The sequence below is a fragment of the Camelus ferus genome, chromosome 32, assembly GCF_009834535.1.
Source record: "Camelus ferus isolate YT-003-E chromosome 32, BCGSAC_Cfer_1.0, whole genome shotgun sequence".
NCBI classification, from domain to species: Eukaryota; Metazoa; Chordata; class Mammalia; order Artiodactyla; family Camelidae; genus Camelus; species Camelus ferus.
In genome coordinates this window covers 2540281-2562338 of record NC_045727.1, presented here as the reverse complement: position 1 = coordinate 2562338, position 22058 = coordinate 2540281, and the positions used below count along the sequence as shown (strand labels likewise).

At 42.9% G+C, this 22058-nt stretch overlaps 1 protein-coding gene across 1 annotated transcript in view; it reads left to right on the top strand.

Annotated features, from left to right (window-relative positions):
* Positions 1–22058, top strand: part of WDR66 (WD repeat domain 66) — a 65580-nt gene that overhangs the window by 18091 nt on the left and 25431 nt on the right. Inside the window, 11 exon segments of the mRNA XM_032471469.1 lie at positions 3949–4026; positions 5435–5485; positions 7764–7978; positions 9836–10030; positions 10760–11010; positions 11328–11377; positions 11379–11480; positions 12560–12733; positions 13775–13843; positions 13845–13960; positions 21395–21509. Of these exon segments, the coding sequence (XP_032327360.1) occupies positions 3949–4026; positions 5435–5485; positions 7764–7978; positions 9836–10030; positions 10760–11010; positions 11328–11377; positions 11379–11480; positions 12560–12733; positions 13775–13843; positions 13845–13960; positions 21395–21509 (1416 nt within the window).

Here is a 22058-nt window from a genome sequence, read left to right as displayed (position 1 = left end):
GGCTTTTTTTGGCAAGAAATTTTTGACCTCTTTATATTATTATTATTTTTTAAATTGAAGTACAGTCAATTACAATGTGTCCATTTCTAGTTGACCTCTTTATATTTTTATTGTTGAATAAGGGATGTATACAAGAGTGTATGTTTTGAGGAGGAAAATAAAATGTACCTGTGTGCTCACCACTGGATCATGAACTAGAACATCACCCAAACCCCAGAAGACCCCTGTGCCCCCCTCATCCCATCCCCAGCCTTGCTCCCTACAGCTAACCGCCATCCCAAATGTTGTGTCCCACATGCACTGGCATTCCCCTGTGCTTTTCTCCAGCGATGTATGTGTCCTTCAGTACTGTCGTATCTCATTGTACCTGTTTCTGACCTTGGAGTCAGACCGATTGCTTCCTTTGTTCAGCATTGTTTCTGAGATTCATCCATGCTGAGTCTTGAGCTGTAATTCCTAGTCACTTTCACTGCCGTGTAGTTTCTTGTTCTCTGAGTGTCACACAGCTCGCTTGTCCATCCCCCAACCCATGGCTCTACCGAAACCACGTTTATCACAGTCGCTGGTGCTCCCAAACCCAGCGGACGTTGTTAAGTCCCAGTGGGCGCACGGGTCGGGCTCCCTGCTGTCTCTCTGGCTGTTCTTTCTCGGGTTCCTTTGTGAGTTCTTCTCCTGTCATTTGCACGCCTTCTAAGTCTTAGTGTGCCTCAGGATTTGGTTCTGGGGACTCTTCTTTTTCCTCTTCCCCCTCTTCTTGCCACACTTGCTTCTTGGGCATTCGCATCCCAGTGGCTTTAAATACCATTTACTTCCAAAATCTGTGCTGACATCCTTCCTCTCCAACCATCTCTACTGCCACCACTGAGTCCACACCACAGTCATCTCTACCCGCATGACCTCAGCATCCTGCCAGCCCATCTCTCTTCTTCACCCTTACTGCACCCCCACAGTCTTCCCACAGCCATATCACTCCCTTACTCAGAATCCTTCAGTGGCTTCCCATTGTCCTTAGAATAAAACCCAAACTCCTTATTTTGGCCTCCAAGGTAAGATCTGTCCCCTCTCTCCATCTCCCAACATCCACTCTCCTGTTTATTAATGTTTATTAGTTTGAATGCCCTAGAATTTTTATAGAAATGGACTTTTTTATTATTTTATATTTTATATATATGTTTTTTTATTGAAGTATCTAGTTGATTTACAATGTTTCAAGTGTACAGCAAAGCGATTCAGTTATGCATATATATTCTTCTTTCAGATTCTTTTTCATAAGTTATTACAAGGTATTGAGAATAGTACCCTGTGCTATACAGTAGGTCCTCATTGTTTATCTGTTTTATATAAAGTAGTGTGTATCTGTTAATTCCAAATCCTTAATTTATCCCTCCCCCTCACTTTCCCCTTTGGTAACCATAAGTTCATTTTCTGTGTCTATGAGTCTATTTCTGTTGTGTAAATAAGTTCCTTTGTATCATTTTTTTTTTAGATTCCATATATAAGTGATGTCATATGACATTTATCTTCATTCTTTTTTATGGCTGAGTAGTATTCCATTGTGTATTTTTGTGTGTGTGTGTGTATCTCTCTCTCTCACATCTTCTTTATCCAGTCATCTGTCGATGGACATTTAGGTTGTTTCCATATCTTGGTTATTGTAAATAGTGCTGCTATGAACACTGGGGTGCATGTATCTTTTTGAATTAGAGTTTTCATCTTTTCCGGATATATGCCCAGGTGCGGGATTGCTGGATCATATGGTAACTCTATTTTTAGTTTTTTAAGGAAGATTCATGCTGTTCTCCACAGTGACTGCACTAACAGTACAGGGGGGCCCCTTTTTCTCCACACCCTCTCCAGCATTAAGAAATGGGCCCTTTTTGTGGAGTGCTCTGGCTTCTTTCACTCCGATTTTGAGATTCATCCGTGTTGTTGTGTGTATCAAAAGTTTATTCCGTTTTATTGCTGAATAGTAGTGCGTTGAATGGATATGCCACAATTTGTTTATCTATTCACTGAACAGATAACTAAAGGACATTTGGGTTGTTTCCTGTTTGTGGCTATTAAAAAAATGAAGCTGCGTGAACATTCACGTACAAGTCTTTGCAGAGATATATGCTCTCATTTCTCCTGGTAGTTATCTTTATTTTTGAAGGATATTCTCCCTGAGTATAGAATTCTAGGTTGGTGGTTATTTTCTTTCAGTACCTTGAAGATACAGGCAGTATTACTCCATTGTCTTCAGACTCTCATCATTTCTGTTGAGAAGTCAGCTGTTGACCTCACTGATCCCTCTCTTCAAAGTTATGTGTCTCCCCCCAACCCTTTCCCCCCTGGCTGCTTTTAAAATTTTCTCTTGGTTTCAGCTGTTTCTCAATGATGTGTCTGTATGTATATGGATATGTCATTGTATATGGATAAAAAAAAAAAACCCAACTTATCCCTTGGGGTTTTTTGAACTTGGGGTATCATATCTCTCCTTAGTTTGGGAAAATTCTAGCCATTGTCTCTTTAAACATTATTTCTACCACATTCTTTCCTCTCCTGGGACTCCAATCACAAGTAAATTAGACCTTTTCATCTTCTCCCGTAGGCCTTTTATTCTCACTTCTGTATTTCCTGTTTGTGTCTTTAGGCTTCAGTCTGGATGTTTTCTCCTGTAATTTGTCCTTCTTTTGTACTAACTAGTAATTTCTTTAGCTATATTTAATTTTCTGTTAAACCATATTTTGAGTTTTTTAAACCTTTTTTTTCCCCCAGATCTGGAATTTCTATTTGGTTCTTTTTAAAAATAGAGTTACCTGCGGAGATGACCCAGCTTGTTCTGTGCTGTCCCGCACATGTTCACCTCAGTATTTTGCAGTCTGTGCACGATGACGCTAATACCTGGGTCTCCTGGGGGCCTCTTTCGGTTGATTACTTTTTCTGTTGTTTTTCAGTCATTTGGATGTCTCTTTCATAGGCCTGGTTATTTTTTTTCATTAAATATCTGATGTCATGCTTTAAAAAGCATAGGAATAATTCGGAGCTCAGGATGATAACTTCCTACAAAGACAACTTACTTTTACTTCTCACAGGCCTTTAGCAAAGGGGTCGCCTTAACCTAAGCAGAGAAGGAGGTGGTTTGAGGCTGACATTCAGCCTCTGAGAGGCCTCGTCCCTCGTTCTCACCAGCTCTTCACCCCACCCAGGCCTTTGTGCTGCCCTGAAATTGACTAGCAGGCTTTGGCACTGGTGGTTTACATTCCTGGAGCGACACGGCACGCAGCAGGCAAGGAATAGGAGGTGGGGTGGAAGGGGCAGGAATGGAACTCAGAAAGCGCTTCTTGAACCTGTGTCTCAAAGCTGCCTCCTCCAGCCCTTCATCTGAGGCTGCCGCCCCCGCCTCCTGTGCATGCACCATTTCAAGACACGTGCCTTAAGTCTCCCCAGGGATTCCTCACTTTTTGTTGTTATTGTGGTTTTTGTTTAGTTTCTGATTTCCAGGTTTTCTCAGCTGCTGCAGGGTTGATTTTTGGGAAGGGAGCCAGGCAACCCATGCTGTTCACCATCTTGGCAGGAATCAGAATCCTCTTCTAGTATTTTTGCATTCATTCAAAGTTACCTCATGGCCCTGTCAAATTTAGAAATGTGTACATAGCAGTCTTTGTCCAAAAGGACATAGAATGAAGGTTATTGGTGAATATTGCTTCACTTTTGCTTGTTTCAATTTATAGATGATGAATTATAATAAATAAGACTAAATAAGAAAGGGAACACATTTAAGACTGTTAACTTTATACTCAATATTTCAATTATATTCCTATGGTTTACAAAATATCATGTCTTTTATGTTCCTACTCAGTTATTTTATTTTAATAAAAAATATTATTTAATTTTAGCATTCAGCTTAACCAGAGAGAAGCAGAAAATATACTGTAATTTAATATATTTCCATACTTTATATTTCAGAATTACCTTACTTTTAATCCAACAAATAATAAAGAATTGGTGAGCAATAGTAAAACACAGGCAATTTATTATATGTGGGTAAGTAGAAACATTTTCATTCACTTTAAATGTATAGACAAGTGTATGTTCATTCTTTGAGTACAGATGTTTTGGTAATGTACCAATATAGTATCTACTTAGAAAGCAAGGAACATATATTAAAATGTTTTTGTTTAATTATAGCATTTATTTTAGTATCAGTAGAAATCAGCGTATTACATCAGAAGCAGATCATTTAAATTTCATTTGCTTTTGTAAAGTAATGAGACAAATGTTTATTTGAATGTATTTAAGGTCTAAAATATAGTGTTTTTCGAGGGGAGTGTATAGCTCAGTGGTAGAGTATGTGCCTAGCATACACAAGGTCCTGGGTTCAATTCCCAGTACTTCCACTAAAAATAAATAAATAAAAACTTAATTACCTCCCCCCCAAAGCAAATAAATAAAAGAGGAATTCCATGTTTTAAAAAATAATAATAAAGTACAGTGTTTTTCAAGATCTTGGACTTCATTCCCTCTTAGAAAAGGATTAGCACACAGATCAGCGATGCGTATACTGACTCAGGGCAAAATCATGAGATTAAAAACCATCAAGAGTTAAACGTAAAATGACCATATGACCCACCAATCCCTAGGTATATACCCAAAAGAATTGAAAATAGGCATTCAAACAAACACCTATACACAAATGTTCATAGCAGCAGCATTATTCGCAATAACCAAAAGGTAGAAACAAACTGAAGTCCATCAACGAATGCATGGATGGACAAAAATGTGGTCTGTCCATGTGATGGAATATGACTCAGCCACAAACGGAGTGAAGCCCTGACACAGTGCGCCACGTGGGTGAAGCTTGAGAGCGCGATGCTGAGTGAGAGAAGCTGGACACAAAGAGCCACAAATTGTATGATTCCGTTGATGTGAAATGTCCAGAATAGGTAAATCCACAGAGTCAGAATGCAGACTGGTCATTGTTAGGGGCTGGGGGAGGGGAGGGAGGGGAATGACTGCTCAGTGGAGAAGGAGCTTCCTTTTGGGATTAGATAGAATGATGGTTGCACAGCAGTGTTAATGCTGCCAACTTGTACAATTTAAAATGATTAATGGTTAATTTATGTAATGTGAACTTTATCTCAATAAAAAATGCAAAACAGAAACACACTGAATCACTGATTTTCAGTGATTCTCATTACTTCAGGTATTAATTACAGCTTTAAAGCCTTATAAATGTAGAATTCAGATTTGCGCTAACTACCACTTAAAGTCACAATCATTTCAGAAGGCTTTTAGATGCTCCTGAAGGCAGCAGGTTCTCCTCCCTGCAGAAATTGCAAAGCTCTGACGCTATTTAGATGCATTTGTTTTGATTTTGCGGTTCTGTAGTTCTCCTTTTGGAAACCAGGTCTTTTTTTGGGTAGTGATTATTTTTTTTTTCTATACTTCTCAGTATGAAGAGGGAGATACACTTACTCACAGTGCCCCACTTTTAACGGGAAAGGTGAGTACACCCGTTGTGCCTTTGTACGTCTGACTCTGTGGAGGATGATCGTGTGTAAGCTTAGTCACTTTGGGCTGCTGTTTGTGTCTCTTGATATGAAACCATTGGGAAAGAATCCGAACTTTTTACTTAGGTCCTTTACCATCCTGAATGGTCAGTCGAACATAATGAAGATATCTTTTGAAATAATATGGAATAAAAATAAATAGAAAAGAAAGTTTACTATCATGAGAAAATATCCTGGATAGTGATGGCTTTTATAATGTGTGTGTGCATATGACAGAGAATAAATGCTGACTGTGGGTGATGTGAATAGTATAGTTGAACATGGATGGATCCCTTTTAAGCTGGTCAGTTTTCAGAGCAATTAAAAAAAAAAAAGATATTGAGTATTTAGATGGTTAAGAGCCCACAGAAAGGTGGTCAGCCAGGTGGTGGAGGAGACATTTTATCTTGCCTGCCTACCTGGAGGTAGGGCACCTGAGGTGGAGCACCAGTCCTGTCTCCTGAGGACTTTCTGCTTTTGATACTCATGTAAACTGCGCTCAGTGTGCACCTTACGGTGATGTATCTGCTTCCTTACTTCACTTCTGGTTTGATTTCTAAAGCTGTATTTTTCAAGAGGGCATGCCAAATGGAAAAAAAAAAAAGAGAGAGAGAGATGTTGGACACAAGGCAGGATTACTCTGTGTTCAAACTCTGGTTTTCACAAACCAAAGAATCAAAAAATAAATACAGCCAGTTCTCATTATTCGTGGCAATCATGTTCTCTAAGGTCCCTGCAGACCTGCATTAGTGAATACTGGATGATGCTCCTATGAGAAGTCCACGAACAGGCTCCTGCCAGCCCTGGGATCACAGCACTTCCATCAGCTGACAGATGCATAACCTTGTTTCATGCATGTTTCTGTTCAAACACACCGTGTTTAATATATAACGTTGGCTCCTTAACATTGGACTCACAGCCAGCAGCACCAGAACTCATGCCCGAGTGTGCTTACCTAACGCAGGTGTATTCTTTGTAAGGCACCTCTCAGCCCCCCAGTGCCTAGGAACACTAGACAGCGTGTCAGTACCATGTTTGGGGGCCAATTTAAATACCAAAATCACCAACAAAAAGCACCCCCCCCCAAAATGCGAGCATCGCGGCACTAAACAGACCAGAAAGAGGACACTGGTTTTCCATCCGAGAGCTGGAGTGAGAAGGCAGAGAGCTGCCTTGCTTGGCCTCAGTTGGGAACGTCAAACTTTACACACGCGCATCTGCAAATGCTTGTCAGAGTGCACGAGGAGTGATTTCGGGGTTGCAAACACATTTTAGCGAGTAGGTAAATTGGCAAATACGGCATCCACAAGTAGTGAGGATCGGATGCAGTTTGCAATCGTTAAAAAAATGCCTCATGTTGAAATGGGGCTGTTCTTAGAAAGAACTCGATGCCCTTGCTTGACCAGTTGTGATTCCACCAACCCTCTCCTGCTCAAGTCAGAAGAACTGCATCCTAGTGTCTTCTCTGCCTTGTCAGTGAGTCGGGCAGCAGACCTTACTGTATCGTAGGACAGATCGCTGAACTTCACGTGTTCACTCGCTGGCCATTGACTGAGGGGCTTCCCTCACGGCTCTGGGTTCTTCCTATACTTTGTCTCTAAGACACGGTCTAGGGAAGATGGCCTTGTGCCTTATTTTATGCAGCGCACGTTTAATAAGGAGTCTTAGGAGCATTTCTAGGTACAGTATTTAATTTCCACTGATGGGAAAATAACTTATGATCGAAAGGAGACTGGGAGAATTGTTTTATGGTATTTTACAGCTGGCACACGCTTTTGTTCCAGACGGATATTAGTTTCTTTGTCCGTCTCTGAACCCTCAGAAAGAGACGTTGAACAGGTGTAAACGGTGATTAACCACTCTTTCATCTGCTTTAAGCAAACAGTTTAATTAAGCTGGTACATAACCCTTTACTTGCCCTTCGCAAATCTTCAGAGGTTCACAACCGCCTGGACCATGATGGGGTTTGACGGGGAAGGGGTTTTTTAGTGATTTTTTTAGTGATTTTTAAAAATTGAAGTACATTCAGTTACAGTGTGTCAATTTCTGGTGTACAGCATAGTACCCCAGTCATGCATATGCAGACGTATATTCATTTTCATATTCTTAGTAATTTTTTTTTACTTAATTTTTTTTCCTACTGTATTTAGGTATAATAAGACACTGTGTTGATAAATGCTTTGTTTTATATTTATTACTAACAGTAACTTATAACCCTCTCTTGAAATGCAGACATTCAACAAGCTCGTGGGAAAATTTAGCCAGTCCGTCTTTCATTTGAATTTAACCCAAATACTGTCGGCGACCATGGAAGGCAAGCTGGTTGTCTGGGACATTGACCGCCCACCGCCATCTGCCTCCAGCTCTTTGGGCTTTCCCCACATCAAACCTTGTAAACTGGTTCATTTGCAGAAGGAGGGTATCACGGTGCTTACTACAGTTGATAGGTAATTAATTAAAAAGTAGCTATAGATGATTATAAAAGTATTTAAAAACCCTTTTGGATGCGTCCACTTACTTTGTATATGCATAGAACGTTTCTGGGGGGAGTCAGCAAACTGAGAACATGGGTTGTCTCTGAGGAAAAGAACTGAGAACAAGGATGGGGTGGCTGTACTTCTTTTTATAGACTCATTTGTACTAATTGGTTTACTTTTTTTTTTAATCATGAGCATGTATTACTTTTAAAAATCCTTTTGTGCTGATGAAACAAAAAGTAATTGATTTTTTTTCCTTTTGTACTAATGAGACTGATTTTGCACCCTAAGTTTTACATACCTTAAGAAAATGACACAGATAGCTATGTTGTTTTTTTCTGATTACAAAATAACACTTACCCAGTCGTGAAAAGATGAAATACAACAGAACTTTATAAAGTTCCCGAACTCTTTGATTTTGAGAGGCTGTGAGGGCACACATGTAATCACTAAGAGCCTTAGCCTCAGACATAAAGAGGTTTGCATTCCAGATGCATCTCTCCCTTACTGAGTGAACTTGGGTAAGGGAGTTAATTTTGCTGAGCCTCTGTTTTTCCATCTGTAAAATGGGCATAATAGTACTATCCCTCCCAGAGTGATTTTATGAGGCTTTTGTGGAATAAGGCACATAAAACTCTTGTCTGGCACAGGGGAGCTCTTAGGTAAAACAGGCATTATTAGTGTGCTAGACAAGTTCCCCAAAGTGCTGGAGACAAGTGCCTAATGACAAGGACCCTGCCCCATGGTTGGACTTACTCTGCCTTCTGCTTTCTTTGCCAAAGCCCATTGCTTTCCTTTCTTTGATACAGGGGAGCAGTGAGGTCCTGGCACGGCTTTGCAAAAAGAAACGCCAACTGTCATCTTCACTCGGTGCAGAAAGACAGCAGTAGAATTGCAATTGATGAGCCAATTAACTTTTAATCATTGAGGGTTAGGACTCAGGGAAGATCAGGCCTGGGTTCCCCTCTCTCCACGTTAAATAAAACCCAGCCAGGACCCGGGAGCCCTTGGAGGAAAACGCTTGGCTTGTTTTGCCGTTTCTGTCCAGCAGAGGGCAGTGAATGACGTTCTAGCCAATTACTCTGCCCACCTGCCTTGCTTACTAATCAGAAACCTCATTTAATCACTTTGCATATGTAAGAGGTAATTCACTCCCCTACTCCCCCTCCCCGTGATTAGAATTATGTCAGAAGCTTAAAAAAAAACAAGCCCATTTGGGATGGCTCTGAGGACTGGAAATAAAAGCCATTTTGTCACACAGCACTGCCTTTGGCTGTGATGACTGGACAGGGTTTTACGATCACTCTAACAGCAGCGTCTTCCTGTAAAACGGCTGGCATCCCATTGCCAGCCTGTGTGATTTCAGAGGGCTGGTGGATGGACTCCGTTGTCATCTGTAGTCTCATGGCGGAGGGTGTAAGTCACTGCCCGCTGCCGTTGCATGTGGCTGACCTCGGAGAGCAGAGAGCGTGGACTTTGCGGTTGATGCACCTGGACCCCTGCTTAGTCTAGCCTCGTGGCCCTGAGAGGGTTGCCAGGTTTAAGTATGTATGTCTCATGCAGTATTTGGGACATCCTTGTACTAAAAGATTAAGATTCAAATTTAGCTGGGCAGCCTGTGTTTTTATTTGCTGAATCTGGCAAACCCAGGCCTTGAGCCTTAGTGTCCTGGACGTAAAGTGGGCTGACAGCAAAACCAGACACATAGGGCAGTACCAGGTGAAGTTTCTGCGACTCCCGGGGCCCAGAGGTCGACGTATAATTGGGTATTCATTAGGTGGCATTCCTTACCGTTGTTTAACAAACTGAGGATCCTCTCTGTTTCAGCTATATTGTCACAGGCGACATTAGGGGTAACATCAAGTTCTATGACTGTACCCTGTCCATTGTTAACTGGTACAGCCACTTCAAACTGAGCTCCATAAGGACCCTGTCCTTTTCAAAGACCCCGGCCTCTCCTCCCACCGAAAATACAAACTACCCTCCAGACTGCACTTTAAAAGGCAACTCTTTTATTGTAAGGTAAGTTGTCAATGCATCTTGTCATCTGAAGGGTTAAAAAGTGATTGATGTCTTCTCTTGGTTTGTGTAAAGCAGGACCTCCTTCCTGTTCCTGGGATAAGAAAGAGAGGGAACTAGCCTTCCAGGTCTGTCCTTTACCTGGTTTGCAGATGGATCTCCTTGACTGATTACAATCACTGTTTAATCATTTTTAAAAATGAAACATCATTCTCATATCAAGGATGTTTAGTGATGGGAAGCTGGAAAGGGCTTGTCCCCGGGCTGTAAACTGGAGTCCTTCGCTGTAGGTTGGTCCCTTTTTCCGAGGCTGAGTTTGCCCTAGCACTCCGGTTAAAGGCATTTGATAATTAATAGCCATAACATTTCAAGACTGAATTATCTGTGAGTCTGCTTAATTACCCTTGCAGTATTTGCAGGCACATCTGTATGTGTGCACCAAACTCCATATTTGCATACACAAATGAATATTTGCATGTGCAGATTAGCTAATTGTACAACTGACTGTCCATCTGCATACTTAATGACTCAATTTACATGTAGAAATGTGGGCTTTTTCACTTGCAAATGGAGGCTGTTGGGTATTGGTAGTATATTTTCAGAGATGCGGGGTTAATAATGTCACTAAATTACAGACGACAGAGGCGTTTCATGTGCAATTAGAGGCAGAATGGCTGGCGTGCCCCATTCCCTGCAAACACTGATGCTGCTCTGTCTCCCCTTGGCAAACAGGAATCTCATCATCGGGACAGCGGATGCGTCAGTGTACCACTTGACGACGGATGGGACCAAACTTGAGAAGTTATTTGTAGAGCCCAAGGATGCCATTTGTGCCATCTCCTGCCACCCGTATCAGCCCCTCATTGCCATTGGGAGCTTCTGTGGGATGATCAAAGTGTGGGATTATGAAAAGAAAAAATACCTCTTCAGCAGGGTCTTTGAGAAAGGGCTTGGAGTCCAGAGTCTGACCTACAACCCGGAAGGTACTTTTCTTGTATCAGCCCATCTTAGGTGTCAAATCGAAAACAGACCCAAATGGCTTTTCCCTTGGCTGTCCCAGCCCTGGGAGGCTCACCTGGGCCCCGCTCCCCCACCCGGTGGGACGCTTTCTCCCTCCGGTCCCTGCAGAACCCTGCGCTGCCTGGTCTCCTGCCGCCATGCCAGGCTTTTCGTAGGGAACTGCCAGTGGGTCGAGTTCACTGCTGTCTCCTCGGCGCCCAGAACAGGGCCCGGCACCGAGTGGGTGTTTATTGAATGAATACAGCCCTTTCGATCACCATTCTCCGGCTTGTGATTTCAGGGACTCTTCTTGGAGCTGGCTTCACGGAGGGGACAGTTTACATTCTTGACTGCAATGTCCTTAGAGAGTGAAATCCCAGAGCCTTTCAAATATTCCAGAAGCAGCGTGACCCACATCAGCTTCTCCCACGACTCCAAGTACATGGCAACTGCCGTGAGTGTTTCCACCGCCCAGCGGTTTAGCAACCTTACTTAAAGCCACAAAGAGAGAGGGGCTGGGGATGGTGGGTGGGGCGTGGCAGCTAAAGGGTACAAGGTTTCTTTCTGGGGCGATGAGATGCTCTAAAACTGTGATGATGGACACACACCTCTGTGAATATGCTAAAACTCACTGAATTGTTCATTTTAGATGGTGAATCGTGTAGGGTGTGAATTTTATCTTGATAAAGCCATTGTAAAAAGAGAACAGGATGGGGGACTTCTGCCTGAAAACAAGAGCAGGGGCCTCAGAGCTCCCAGACTTGGATCCTGCTACTCTGACGGCTTGTCTGGGTTTGTCAGTTTTTGGAACCCTTGCTCTGCACCCGGGTTTTCATCTCTCCCTTTGATTTTTGACAAGATGACATTCTCATTTATCTCAAAGCAGAGTCTTTACCAAGCATTTTGGATTCTGTTCCTTCCCTCTGTGAATAGGGCTCTTAATCTCAGTAAAGATTTCCCGAGACCCGTAACCTCTCTCTTTCTGCCAGTTCTGTCATCTGCATGGGCTCATCTTGCCCGATGTGGGGGGACAGAGTCAGGTTGGGGGGAAGCAGCGGTTTTAAAGGCCCAAACAGCCCCCCACCTCCCATGTCCCACGTCCCACCAGCACACTGACTCAGGCATCCCTGTGTCCCCTCAGGCTGCTTCCACCCACTCTCTGACCCTTTCAGTCTCAGCCATCATACTTTTTTCTTTTTTCAAAAAATCATACCTTTTTAATTTTGTGTAACTAGATAAAGAGAAGGGAGGACAAAGGCCAAAAGAGTCAGGGTTTCAGTTATCAGCAGAGAATGAAGTCGGGAGAGTAAGACCACAGCGTCAGAGAAATACCAACTCCCTCCCACTACCTACTTTTAACCTCAGTTTTCTCATCTGTAAAATGGGCGTTAGTTCACTACTCGTTCCAGTAGGTGAAGATTTGCTTTTTGGATAAAATACTCCGGGAGCAAAGTGAGTATGAAAAACACAGTGATGATTCTTCAGCTACAACCCTGGAAAAGGAATAAGCCCTGCCCTTGCGCTTGCCTGCAGGATGTACTTTTCACCGTGGCCGTTTACGTGCTGAGAGTCAAAAATGGACGAAGGGTCTGGGAATATCTGGCGAGACTTCGTTCTCATCGCAAGAGCATTCGAAGTGTCCTGTTCGGGGTTCATCTGGACAGCAATGAGCCCAGACTGCTGAGCCTCGGGAGAGACAGACTCTTGGTGAGCCGTTTAGTTTTCCTCCGCCTGGTCACGAGGACCGGGCCTCATTCTTGTGACATCCCTGGCGTCTGGCACAAAACCAGGCCCACAGTTCGTGTGCTTGTTGGAGAAAATGAATATACAATAAAGTAGCATACCCCTCTGAGTTGGCAGTTGGCCTTAACGCGGCTCTGCCACCACACGGGGACTGCTGTCCTGAGCATAAAGGCTCCTGAGAAGTGGCACTTGGCCAGATGGACAACTCAGCCACTCTCGCCTCTCAGTGCATATTCGGAAGCCAATACTCACACTTCCTGTGTGTCCAGGGGTCAGGGCCAGGCTGTTACCTCAATGTGACAGCTCAGAGAGGGTGTGAGATCAGAGGGAGAGGTAGTGACAGTGGCAAGTGCAGTATTACATGATTGAGCCAAAAGGATTCAAAAATCGATCAGTCGGTTTATCTGTGCATCCATCTTAACTTCCTTCCTTCCTGCCCCTTACTGCTTTTATTCTACCCATCCTTCCTTCCATCCGTCCATCCTGGTCTGGCCATCCAGACCTGCCTATGGGTGAAGTTCAGCAGGCTGCTAATTTTTGACTGTCAGGCGCTGAGATTTAGATAAATAAGAATTAGTTTCTACCCTCAAAAAGTTCCCAAGGGTCGGGGGAATGTTCCCAAGATAATGGAGAGTGAAGTAGTGCGACGTAACTGTAAGAGTTCAGGTTTTGGAGCTAGTCGGACCTCGGTTTGAATTTTCACTCTGCAACTTCTTAGCTGTGTGACCACGGGCACGCCACGGAACCTCTCCCAACACTGGTTTTCGCATCTGCACAGCAGTACTAGTTTGCAGGGCAGTCGTGAGTATTAAATGGCATGATGTCTTTGGAGCGCTTAGATCAGCATCCTGCTTGTAACGAATGCTCCGTGATGGCAGCTTAGTAAGTGTAGGATTTAGGCAAGTCTCCTCTTAGGACGCCTGATACTGTCCCCGCCAGAATAGGACTGCTGGCTGACTGCATTCACCTCAGTCCTTATGTGTGTCTGTCCGGGCTTCTCTGCAGATCGAGTATAACCTTCCCAAGAGCTACAGAGACCACCTGGAAGTCCTGGACATCCACCGAACCGACCAAGGGCAGCTGCCCCACCTGCATGGTCTGGTACCCGCCACTCACCAAGGAGCTCTTCCTGCTCGTTTGCAACAGTGGCTACAAAGTGAAACTTTTTAATTCTACCACAAAAATGTGCAGGTAAGCACCAGGAGCTTCCCACTGCTAGCGTGTAAACCAATTTCTCAGCCCCCAGCTTATTTCAGGTCCCACCTTAAGGACCTGTGGGCAGCTTGGCTACCATTCTTACCCTCCTGACTCTGCAGAGGAAGAAACTGAGGCACAGATAATGTAAGTAGCTCTTACCCAAGGTCACATGGTTAGGAAGTGCCCGAGGCAGGATTCAAACCCAGAACTCTTGCTTCTGAGCCCAGCGCTGCACAGGAATAAGGCACCCAGAGCTCAGTGCCTGAGGCTCAATGAGGAAACCAGACTCCAGGGCCCCGGAAGAGTTGCTGACGAGCTATAAAACCTCCCATTCTTTTCTCATGGATAAAACCAGATGGTTTAACCTGAATACTACCAGTTGTTTGATTTTTCCTAACTCATGGTTCTTAAAGGAGTTTTAAGTTCAACTGATAGCGTCCCACGGTTCACTCAGTGTTTACTGAGCCCCTGCGTTATCCAGGTGCTGTTCTAGGTGCTGAAGGCGGGATGAAAACAAAACAACCTTTCTGTCACCATGAAATCTGCATTCTACTGGGGAAGCGGAGTTCACGTTAGAGGCTGGGCTGGAGCTCCACGTCTGAGGTCAAGGGCACACGGTGGTTCCAAGCCACAATTCAAGAGGAGATTCCGCAGGGGAAGGAAAGATAGAGAAGAGGTCAAAGGACCAAGCCCAGGGCATCCAAAGCTTAGCATCTCAGAGCAGCGGTTCCACCTCCCTGAAATAGGCCCACATCTGTGGTTGGTCCCTCGTGCTGCTAGGCCGGTGGGTCCCGGGTAAGCTCCCCATTATAATTATGGATTAGGGTGCACCATGCATGCACCAGGGCCCTGCGTTCGTCATCCCATTTCATCTTCAACAACCCTGCAAAGTGTTATGCCACCGAGGCTCACAGAGGTGACAAAACTTGGTCAAGTGGCCGGTCAGGGCAGGACTTTATCCTCGAACCGAGCCCCGACTCTCCTCTCCTCGGTGTTACTGGGCCCTGATGCAGCCCTGGCTTTGGGATTGGACCTTATGAGCCCTCGAGGGCAGCCTCTTTCTGCCTGTGGTTCGGCCACCTCGTGGGTTTGGCCAGAAAGAGCAGAGGCAGGAGGAACTGGAGGTGAGAATGCTTCAGTGACCTGACCTTGGAGAAGGGAGTTAGGAAGCGCCAACAGCAGCTGGCCCCAGGCAGGAGGAAGACCTTTTTTTTGGAACTGTATCTCAGATAAGACTGGTCCTCAAAAGGCCAGGACCACCCAGGAGCTTCTTCTCTTTTTTCCCCCCAACAATCCTTTTTAGAAGGATCCAAGGAAAAATGACTGAGCAATGCCATGTCATGTGGCAGGGACAGGAGAGAAGTCCAGCATAATTTTTAAAAAGCTGTTAAGAACATTGGGAAAGAGACTTTTGGAAGAAATATGTAAAAAGAAATTTTAGGAAGATTTCAGAATCTTTGTACATCATCTTGAACAAACATAAGCTCTTTGGACAAAGAATATCCCATAGATGTGCCCAGTCCTGAGAACCTCGGAGTTGGCTGAGCAGGTGGCTGGGGGACAGAGCAGCCCAGGCTCGCAGTTCCTGCTGACAATTAGTAACAGAGACTCAGAGCCGAACAGTTAGGAGCTTCTGCTGTGGAAGATCAATTGGAACTTAGTATAAAGCATCTTTTTTTATAAAGTTGAAATGTAGTTGATTTACAGTGTTAGTTCCAGGTATACAGCAAAGTGATTTAGTTGTACATATGTATACATATATATTTTCTTTTCAGATTCTTTTCCATTATATGTTATTACAAGACATTGACTATAGTTCCTTGTGCTATACAGTAGGTCCTTGTGTTTATCTATTTTATATACAGTAATATGTGTCTCTTAATCCTCAACCCCAAATTTACCCCTCCCTGCTCTTTTCCCTTTGGTAACCATAGTTTGTTTTCTATGTCTGTGAGTCTGTTTTTGGTCCATAAATAGAATTTGCATCATTTTTTTTTGGATTCCACATATATGTAATATCATATGGTATTTTTCTTTCTCTTTCTGGCTTACTTCACTTAGAATGACGATCTCTAGGTCCATCCATGTTGCTGCAAATGGCATTATTTTATTCTTTTTTATGGCTGAGTAGTATTCCATTGTATAAATATACCGCAGCTTCTCTATCCAGTCATCTGTTGATGGACATTTAGGTTGCTTCCATGTCTTGGCTATTGTAAACAGTGCTGCTATGAACAGTGGGGTGCATGTGTCTTTTTGAATTATAGTTTTTTTCTGGATATATGCCCAAGAGTGGGATTGTTGAATCATATGGTAAGTCTATTTTTAGTTTTTTAAGGAACCTCCATACTATCCTCCATGGTGGCTGCACCAATTTACATTCCTACCAACAGTGTAGGAAGTTTCCTTTTTCTCCACACCCTCTCCAGCATTTATTATCTGTAGACTTTTTAATGATGGCCATTCTGACTGGTATGAGATGGTACCTTATTGTGGTTTTGATTTGCTTTTCTCTAATAATTAGTGATATTGAGCATCTTCTCATGTGCCTGTTGGCCATCTGGATTTCTTCTTTGGAAAAATGTCTCTTTAGGTCTTCTGCCCATTTTTTGACTGAGTTGTTTGTTTTTTTTATTTTAAACTGTATGAGCTGTTCATATATTTTGGAAATTAGTCCCTTGTTGGTCGTGTCATTTGCAAATATTTTCTCCCATTCTGTAGGTTGTCTTTTCATTTCGTTTATGGTTTCCTTTGCTGTGCAAAAGCTTTTAAGTTTAATTAGGTCCCATTTGTTTATTTTTGCTTTTATTTCCATTATCTCTAGGAGCTAGTTCAAAAAATATTGCTGAAATTTATGTTCTTTTTTTTTAAATGTTTCCTTCCACTGCCTTTATTGTCGCTATTTTTTTCTTTCAATTTTATTCAGATATAATTGACATACAGCACTGTATAAGTTTAGGTGTCCAGAATAATGATCTGACTTACATACATCGTGAAATGATGACCACGGTAAGTTTAGTGAACATCCATCATTGCATATAGATACAACATTAAAGAAATAGAAAAAAGTTTTAGGATTTACTCTCTTAACAACTTTCATACGTAACATACAGCAGTGTTAGCTATATTTATTGTGTTGTACATTACACCCCTAGTACTTACTTATCCTGTAACTAGAAGTTTGTACTTTTTGACTGCCTCCATCCAATTCCCTCTCTCCCCACCCCCGCTTCTGGTAACCACAAATCTGGTCTCTTTTTCTGTGAGTTTCTTTGTTTTTGAAGTATAATTGACCAATAAGGGCATGCTAGTTCCTGTTACACAGTGCGTTGATTCTATACATTTATACATATTTCTGTACATTTCAAAATAATCACTGTGCTATGTCACTACACAAAGATATTACATAGTTATGGACAGTCTTCCTCACACTGTACATTTCATTTATTCGATTCATGTATTTATTTTGTAGATGGAAGTTTGTACCTCTTAATTTTCCTCACCCATTTCTTGCCTCCCCCAGCCCTCTTCCCCACTGGCAACCACCTGTTTGTTCTCTGTATCTATAACTGTTTCCTATTTTGTTATATTTGTTCATTTGTTTTGTTTTTCAGATTCCACATATAAGTGATATCATATTGATATTTGTCTTTCTCTGACTTACTTCACTCAATATGATAATCTTTAGGTCCATCCCATGTCGCTGCAAATGGCATTGTTTCATTTTTTATGGCTGAGTAGTATTCCATTGTATTTTTATACCACATTTTCTTTATCCAGTCATCTATTGGTGGACACGTAGATTGCTTCCAGATCTTCACTATTGTAAGTAATGCTGCAGTGAATATAGGGTGCATAAATTTTTTCCAATTACTGTTTTTTTAGAGCCATGAAGTTAGGAGTTTATTATTGAAGATCAGTTGGAAATTCATATAAAGCATCTTTCTTAAAAAATAGTTTATTGAGGTGAAATTCACAGACCATAAAACCAACCATTTTAAAGTGAACAATTCAATGGTTTTTAGTCCATTCACAATTCTGTGCAACCACCACTTCACCTAGTTCTTAAACATTTCCATCATTCCAAAGTAAAACCTCTCGCATAAAGCATCTATTAACTTGTAGGAATAACAAAGCCCCGTAACCACAACTTAATTGGGAAGGAATTGCCTTTTGATGGTAAATCCCAAGGAATTTTAAAGTGCATTTTAGAATATTTGAAAGAACACCAAGAGGCAGTTCACAGAAAAAGGCCAATAAACCACTGAGCAGATGCTCACCAGTACATCAAAGATGCAAATGAAAACAAGACCTCATTTTTCACAAATCAGATAAGTGAAGATAAAAATGATCGATAGTGCTGGGTGTTGGCGAGGCTGTGAGGGACCCTGCACTCTCACCGCTTGCTGGCCGGCGGGGGTAAATCGGGACAACCTTTTGGAAGAGCGATTTGTTACCCTTTTCTTAAATTACAGCCTATCTTCTGACTTCTAGGAATGTAGCCCACAGAAGTGCTCACACAGGATGCCAAGACATAAGTAAAAGGATGTCTTGTTTGAAAATATTTTTCAAAATGGAAACAGTCCAAATATCCATTAATAGGGGATTAGTTAAATGATGGTTTGTCGGTGCACTGAAACATGATCCTGCTTTTAGAAAAGGAAAAAAAATTAAGAGAGACGACAGCTCTCTGCTTACTAACATGGAAATATCTCCAAGACATAATATGAGATAAAGAAAATTGCCAAATAAGCATGAATATATGTTCGTATAAGATTATATTTATATAACTTACATATTTCCATCTAAAAGTATAATTGTATGGGCTAGAATATATATATAAAAGAAATTCTCGAGTCATATACACCAAACTATTAGCCATGATAATCTTGCGATAAAGCGTTTTGGGTAGATTTTCTATTTGATGTCTAAATATTTGAAAAATTTCTCAATGAATACGTAAAATGTTTTCAGTCAGAAGAAGATATTAATTTTATGAAATTGTTGGAAAATCTGACAATAACAGGCAGCAGTTACATAGCTCCTCTCCTGCCATGTGCCAGGAACTGTTCTGAGTGCTCTATGTGTATTAACTTATTTACTACTCACCACAGTCTTGTGGGGTAAAATGCTGTCATTATCCCTATTTTACCAATGAGGAACCTGAGGCTCAGAGAGGTTGAGTAGCTTGACCTTTTTTTAATGCTTATTTATAATTTAAATTAAAATGTAATTCACATATCATAAAATTTACCATTTTCAATGAATTTTTTTGTACTATATTCACAAAGTTGTGCAACTATCAGCACTATTTAATTCAAGAATATTTTCTTTATCCACCAAAAGAAACCCCATACCCACTAGCAGTCACCCCCCTCCCATTGCCTTCTTTTCCTTCCTGACCCCCTCCCCCCACCACTGCCCCACCCCTGGCAGCTGCCAATCTACTTTCTGTTTCTATGGATTTGTCTGTTCTGGGCATTTCACGTAAATGGAATCATATACTGCGTGACTTTTGGTGTCTGGCTTCTTTCACTCAGCATCATGTTTTCAAGATCTATTTATGTTGTAATCTGTGTCAGTGCTTCATTCCTTTTCATGGCTAAATAAAATTCCATTGTGTGGATGAACCACATTTTGTCTGTCCATCCATCAGTTGTTGGACAATTGGGTTGTCTCTGCTTTTTGGCTGTTAAGAACATTTGTGTGTAGGTTTCTATGTAGACATATGCTGCATTTCTCTTGGATGTGGACCTAGGAGTGGAATTGCTGGATCATGCGGGAACTACATTTAACCACTTGAGGGACCGCCAGACAGTTTTCCAAAGCTGCTGTGGCATTTTACATTCTGGCCAGCCATGTATGAAGGTTCCAATTTCTTTACAACTTGCCCCTAATTTTTAAGAGCTGGGATTCAAATCAGAGTCGGTGCTCTTAACCACCCTCTACCCTTCCTCTACCCACTCAATGACATTTGGGGAGGATCCTTGAACATTTCAACTTGAATGGTTAGATAAGGGTGACTTATAACTAGGTGATGCATTGTCCACCAATTGGTCATTTTAGTGTTGTTAACATTTTGTCTGATTCTCTGTGCGTGTAAGCCTGATCATGGGTCATCTGGCCTGACACCCTCCCGCGTCCTGCAGCCCAGTGGTCATGGTCAAGTCTGCCTCCAGAGCTCGTCTCTGCTCACCTCCTCGGTTTTGCCTCCCTCCACCCTCTTTCCCCCTTACACTTTCTGTTTCTGCGGTTTTCAACCAATATTCCACATCCCCTACCTTCACACCTCCTGTTCCCACTATCCATTTTTCTATTACCTCCATATTTTTCTCTCCCATTCCAGACTCAGCTCAGCTGTCTCCCTCCTCAGCGCAGGCTCCACACTGTGAACTCACCTGTCACCTCACTTCTCCCCTCGCTGTGCTTCCACATCTGTTGTCCCTTCTGGGCTGGGAGCTCAGTGGAAGCCACCAAATCACACTTGTTTCTGTGTCCCGAGCCCCTAATGCAGTGCCTGGCACAGGAGGTGCTCAAGAAAGATCTCTGTGGAGTGTCTCCTGTCTCCACCGGGCGCAGGCTGGGTACAGGGGACACAGGGAGAAAACACATCCAAACAGTGAGGGGCTTGTAATATAATAAGATGAACGAGCTAGCGGCCCTGCCAAGGGGCAGACCCAGGTTTTGTGGGATGTGAAGTGTGTTCAGTTTTGTGGGCTCTGTCTCTCTCTCTATTTTAAAAGATGTATAATTAAGAATACAAAATGGCTATGGCCCCTCTCAAGTCTTGGAAGGTGCCTGTGCGAGGGAGGGAGGGGGGCCTGAAACTCAAGTCCTGCTGGCTTCAGGGAAAATCCAACTCCGGGCTCGAGGCGACGTCCAGAAGCCTCACCTCAGATCAGATTCCTAATTAGTGTTAAGATTTTGACCATTGAGGGGATGCGATTTGTTACAGTTTGATTTGCAAGCAGGTTTTTTGTTATTTTGAACCTGCGTGTTGCTTTTGGACCTGATGTCAGATGTCTGGACGACGGACAGCGTCTCGTTCTAATCTCTCGGTCCACCGCTGGCGAGCGGGGCGTTTTCTCGCGTCCCGCCGGCGCTGGGACGTCTCTCGCCGTGGCGTCTCTCGTGTCCACTCTCTCTGGGCACAGTGTTCCCATCACTCAGCTGTCAAGGAGGAAAGTCAGGGCCGCTGCCACAAAAAGCAGCCTTCACCATCCGACTTTCCCCGGTGCATTTGCTGTTTGGAGCTATCAGCCCCTTATTTACAGCTGCCGTTAGTGGTTGAGAGAGAGGTTCTTAGCAGTGACAGGACAGGAAATTCAGAATTTAAAACGTGTGGGGTATCACGGGAGGGAGTGAGTCATAAAACCTATGTTCAGATTTGTGGAATTTAAAAAACACTTTTTTTTTTCCCTCTCGCAGAAAGACGCTCCTCGGGCCAGTTTACGGCTCTCCCATCGAGCAGGTACAAATCCTCCCGGCAAAAACACCTATGGAGCTGCAGAAACGCTACCTGGTGTTTATTAACAGAGACAAGGTACCCTTTGCTCTCTGCCTCCGTAAGCTGCCTCTGTGTGTTCGGGGCAGTAGTCAGTCCTAAGTGTCACAAGGTTCACAAATGCTTGTTTTCACAGCCAGGCCCAGCGCCTTCCATCCCGGTCAGCAGTGAGACATTTCCAGCCGAGTTACCGTATTTTCTGTGCTCCCAATGAAGACACATGGCCCACCAAAGGATTTTTTTCTTTCTAATTTATTTACAAGGAAAAATCTTAAAAAGACATACAAGTTAGTTACATTTAGTTGTACACTTAATGAATACTCTATATTGAAAAGCATAAAAATCATAAGATGCCAGAATTATCCTGGAAAAACCTGGGCATCTGACCATGAAAAGAAGAAGAAATCTCCCTTTCTGGGTGTCCCTGATGGAACCTACGGTCTCTCTCCCAGGGGACCACCCTGCAGGGGTCAGTATGTGCAGATTCCCAGCCACGTGAGTGACGACTCTCTCACACACTGAGATGGTTCGTTCCAGACACACAGGTCCTTCAGTAAACAGACCTGGAGGTAGCAGGCGAATCTGTAG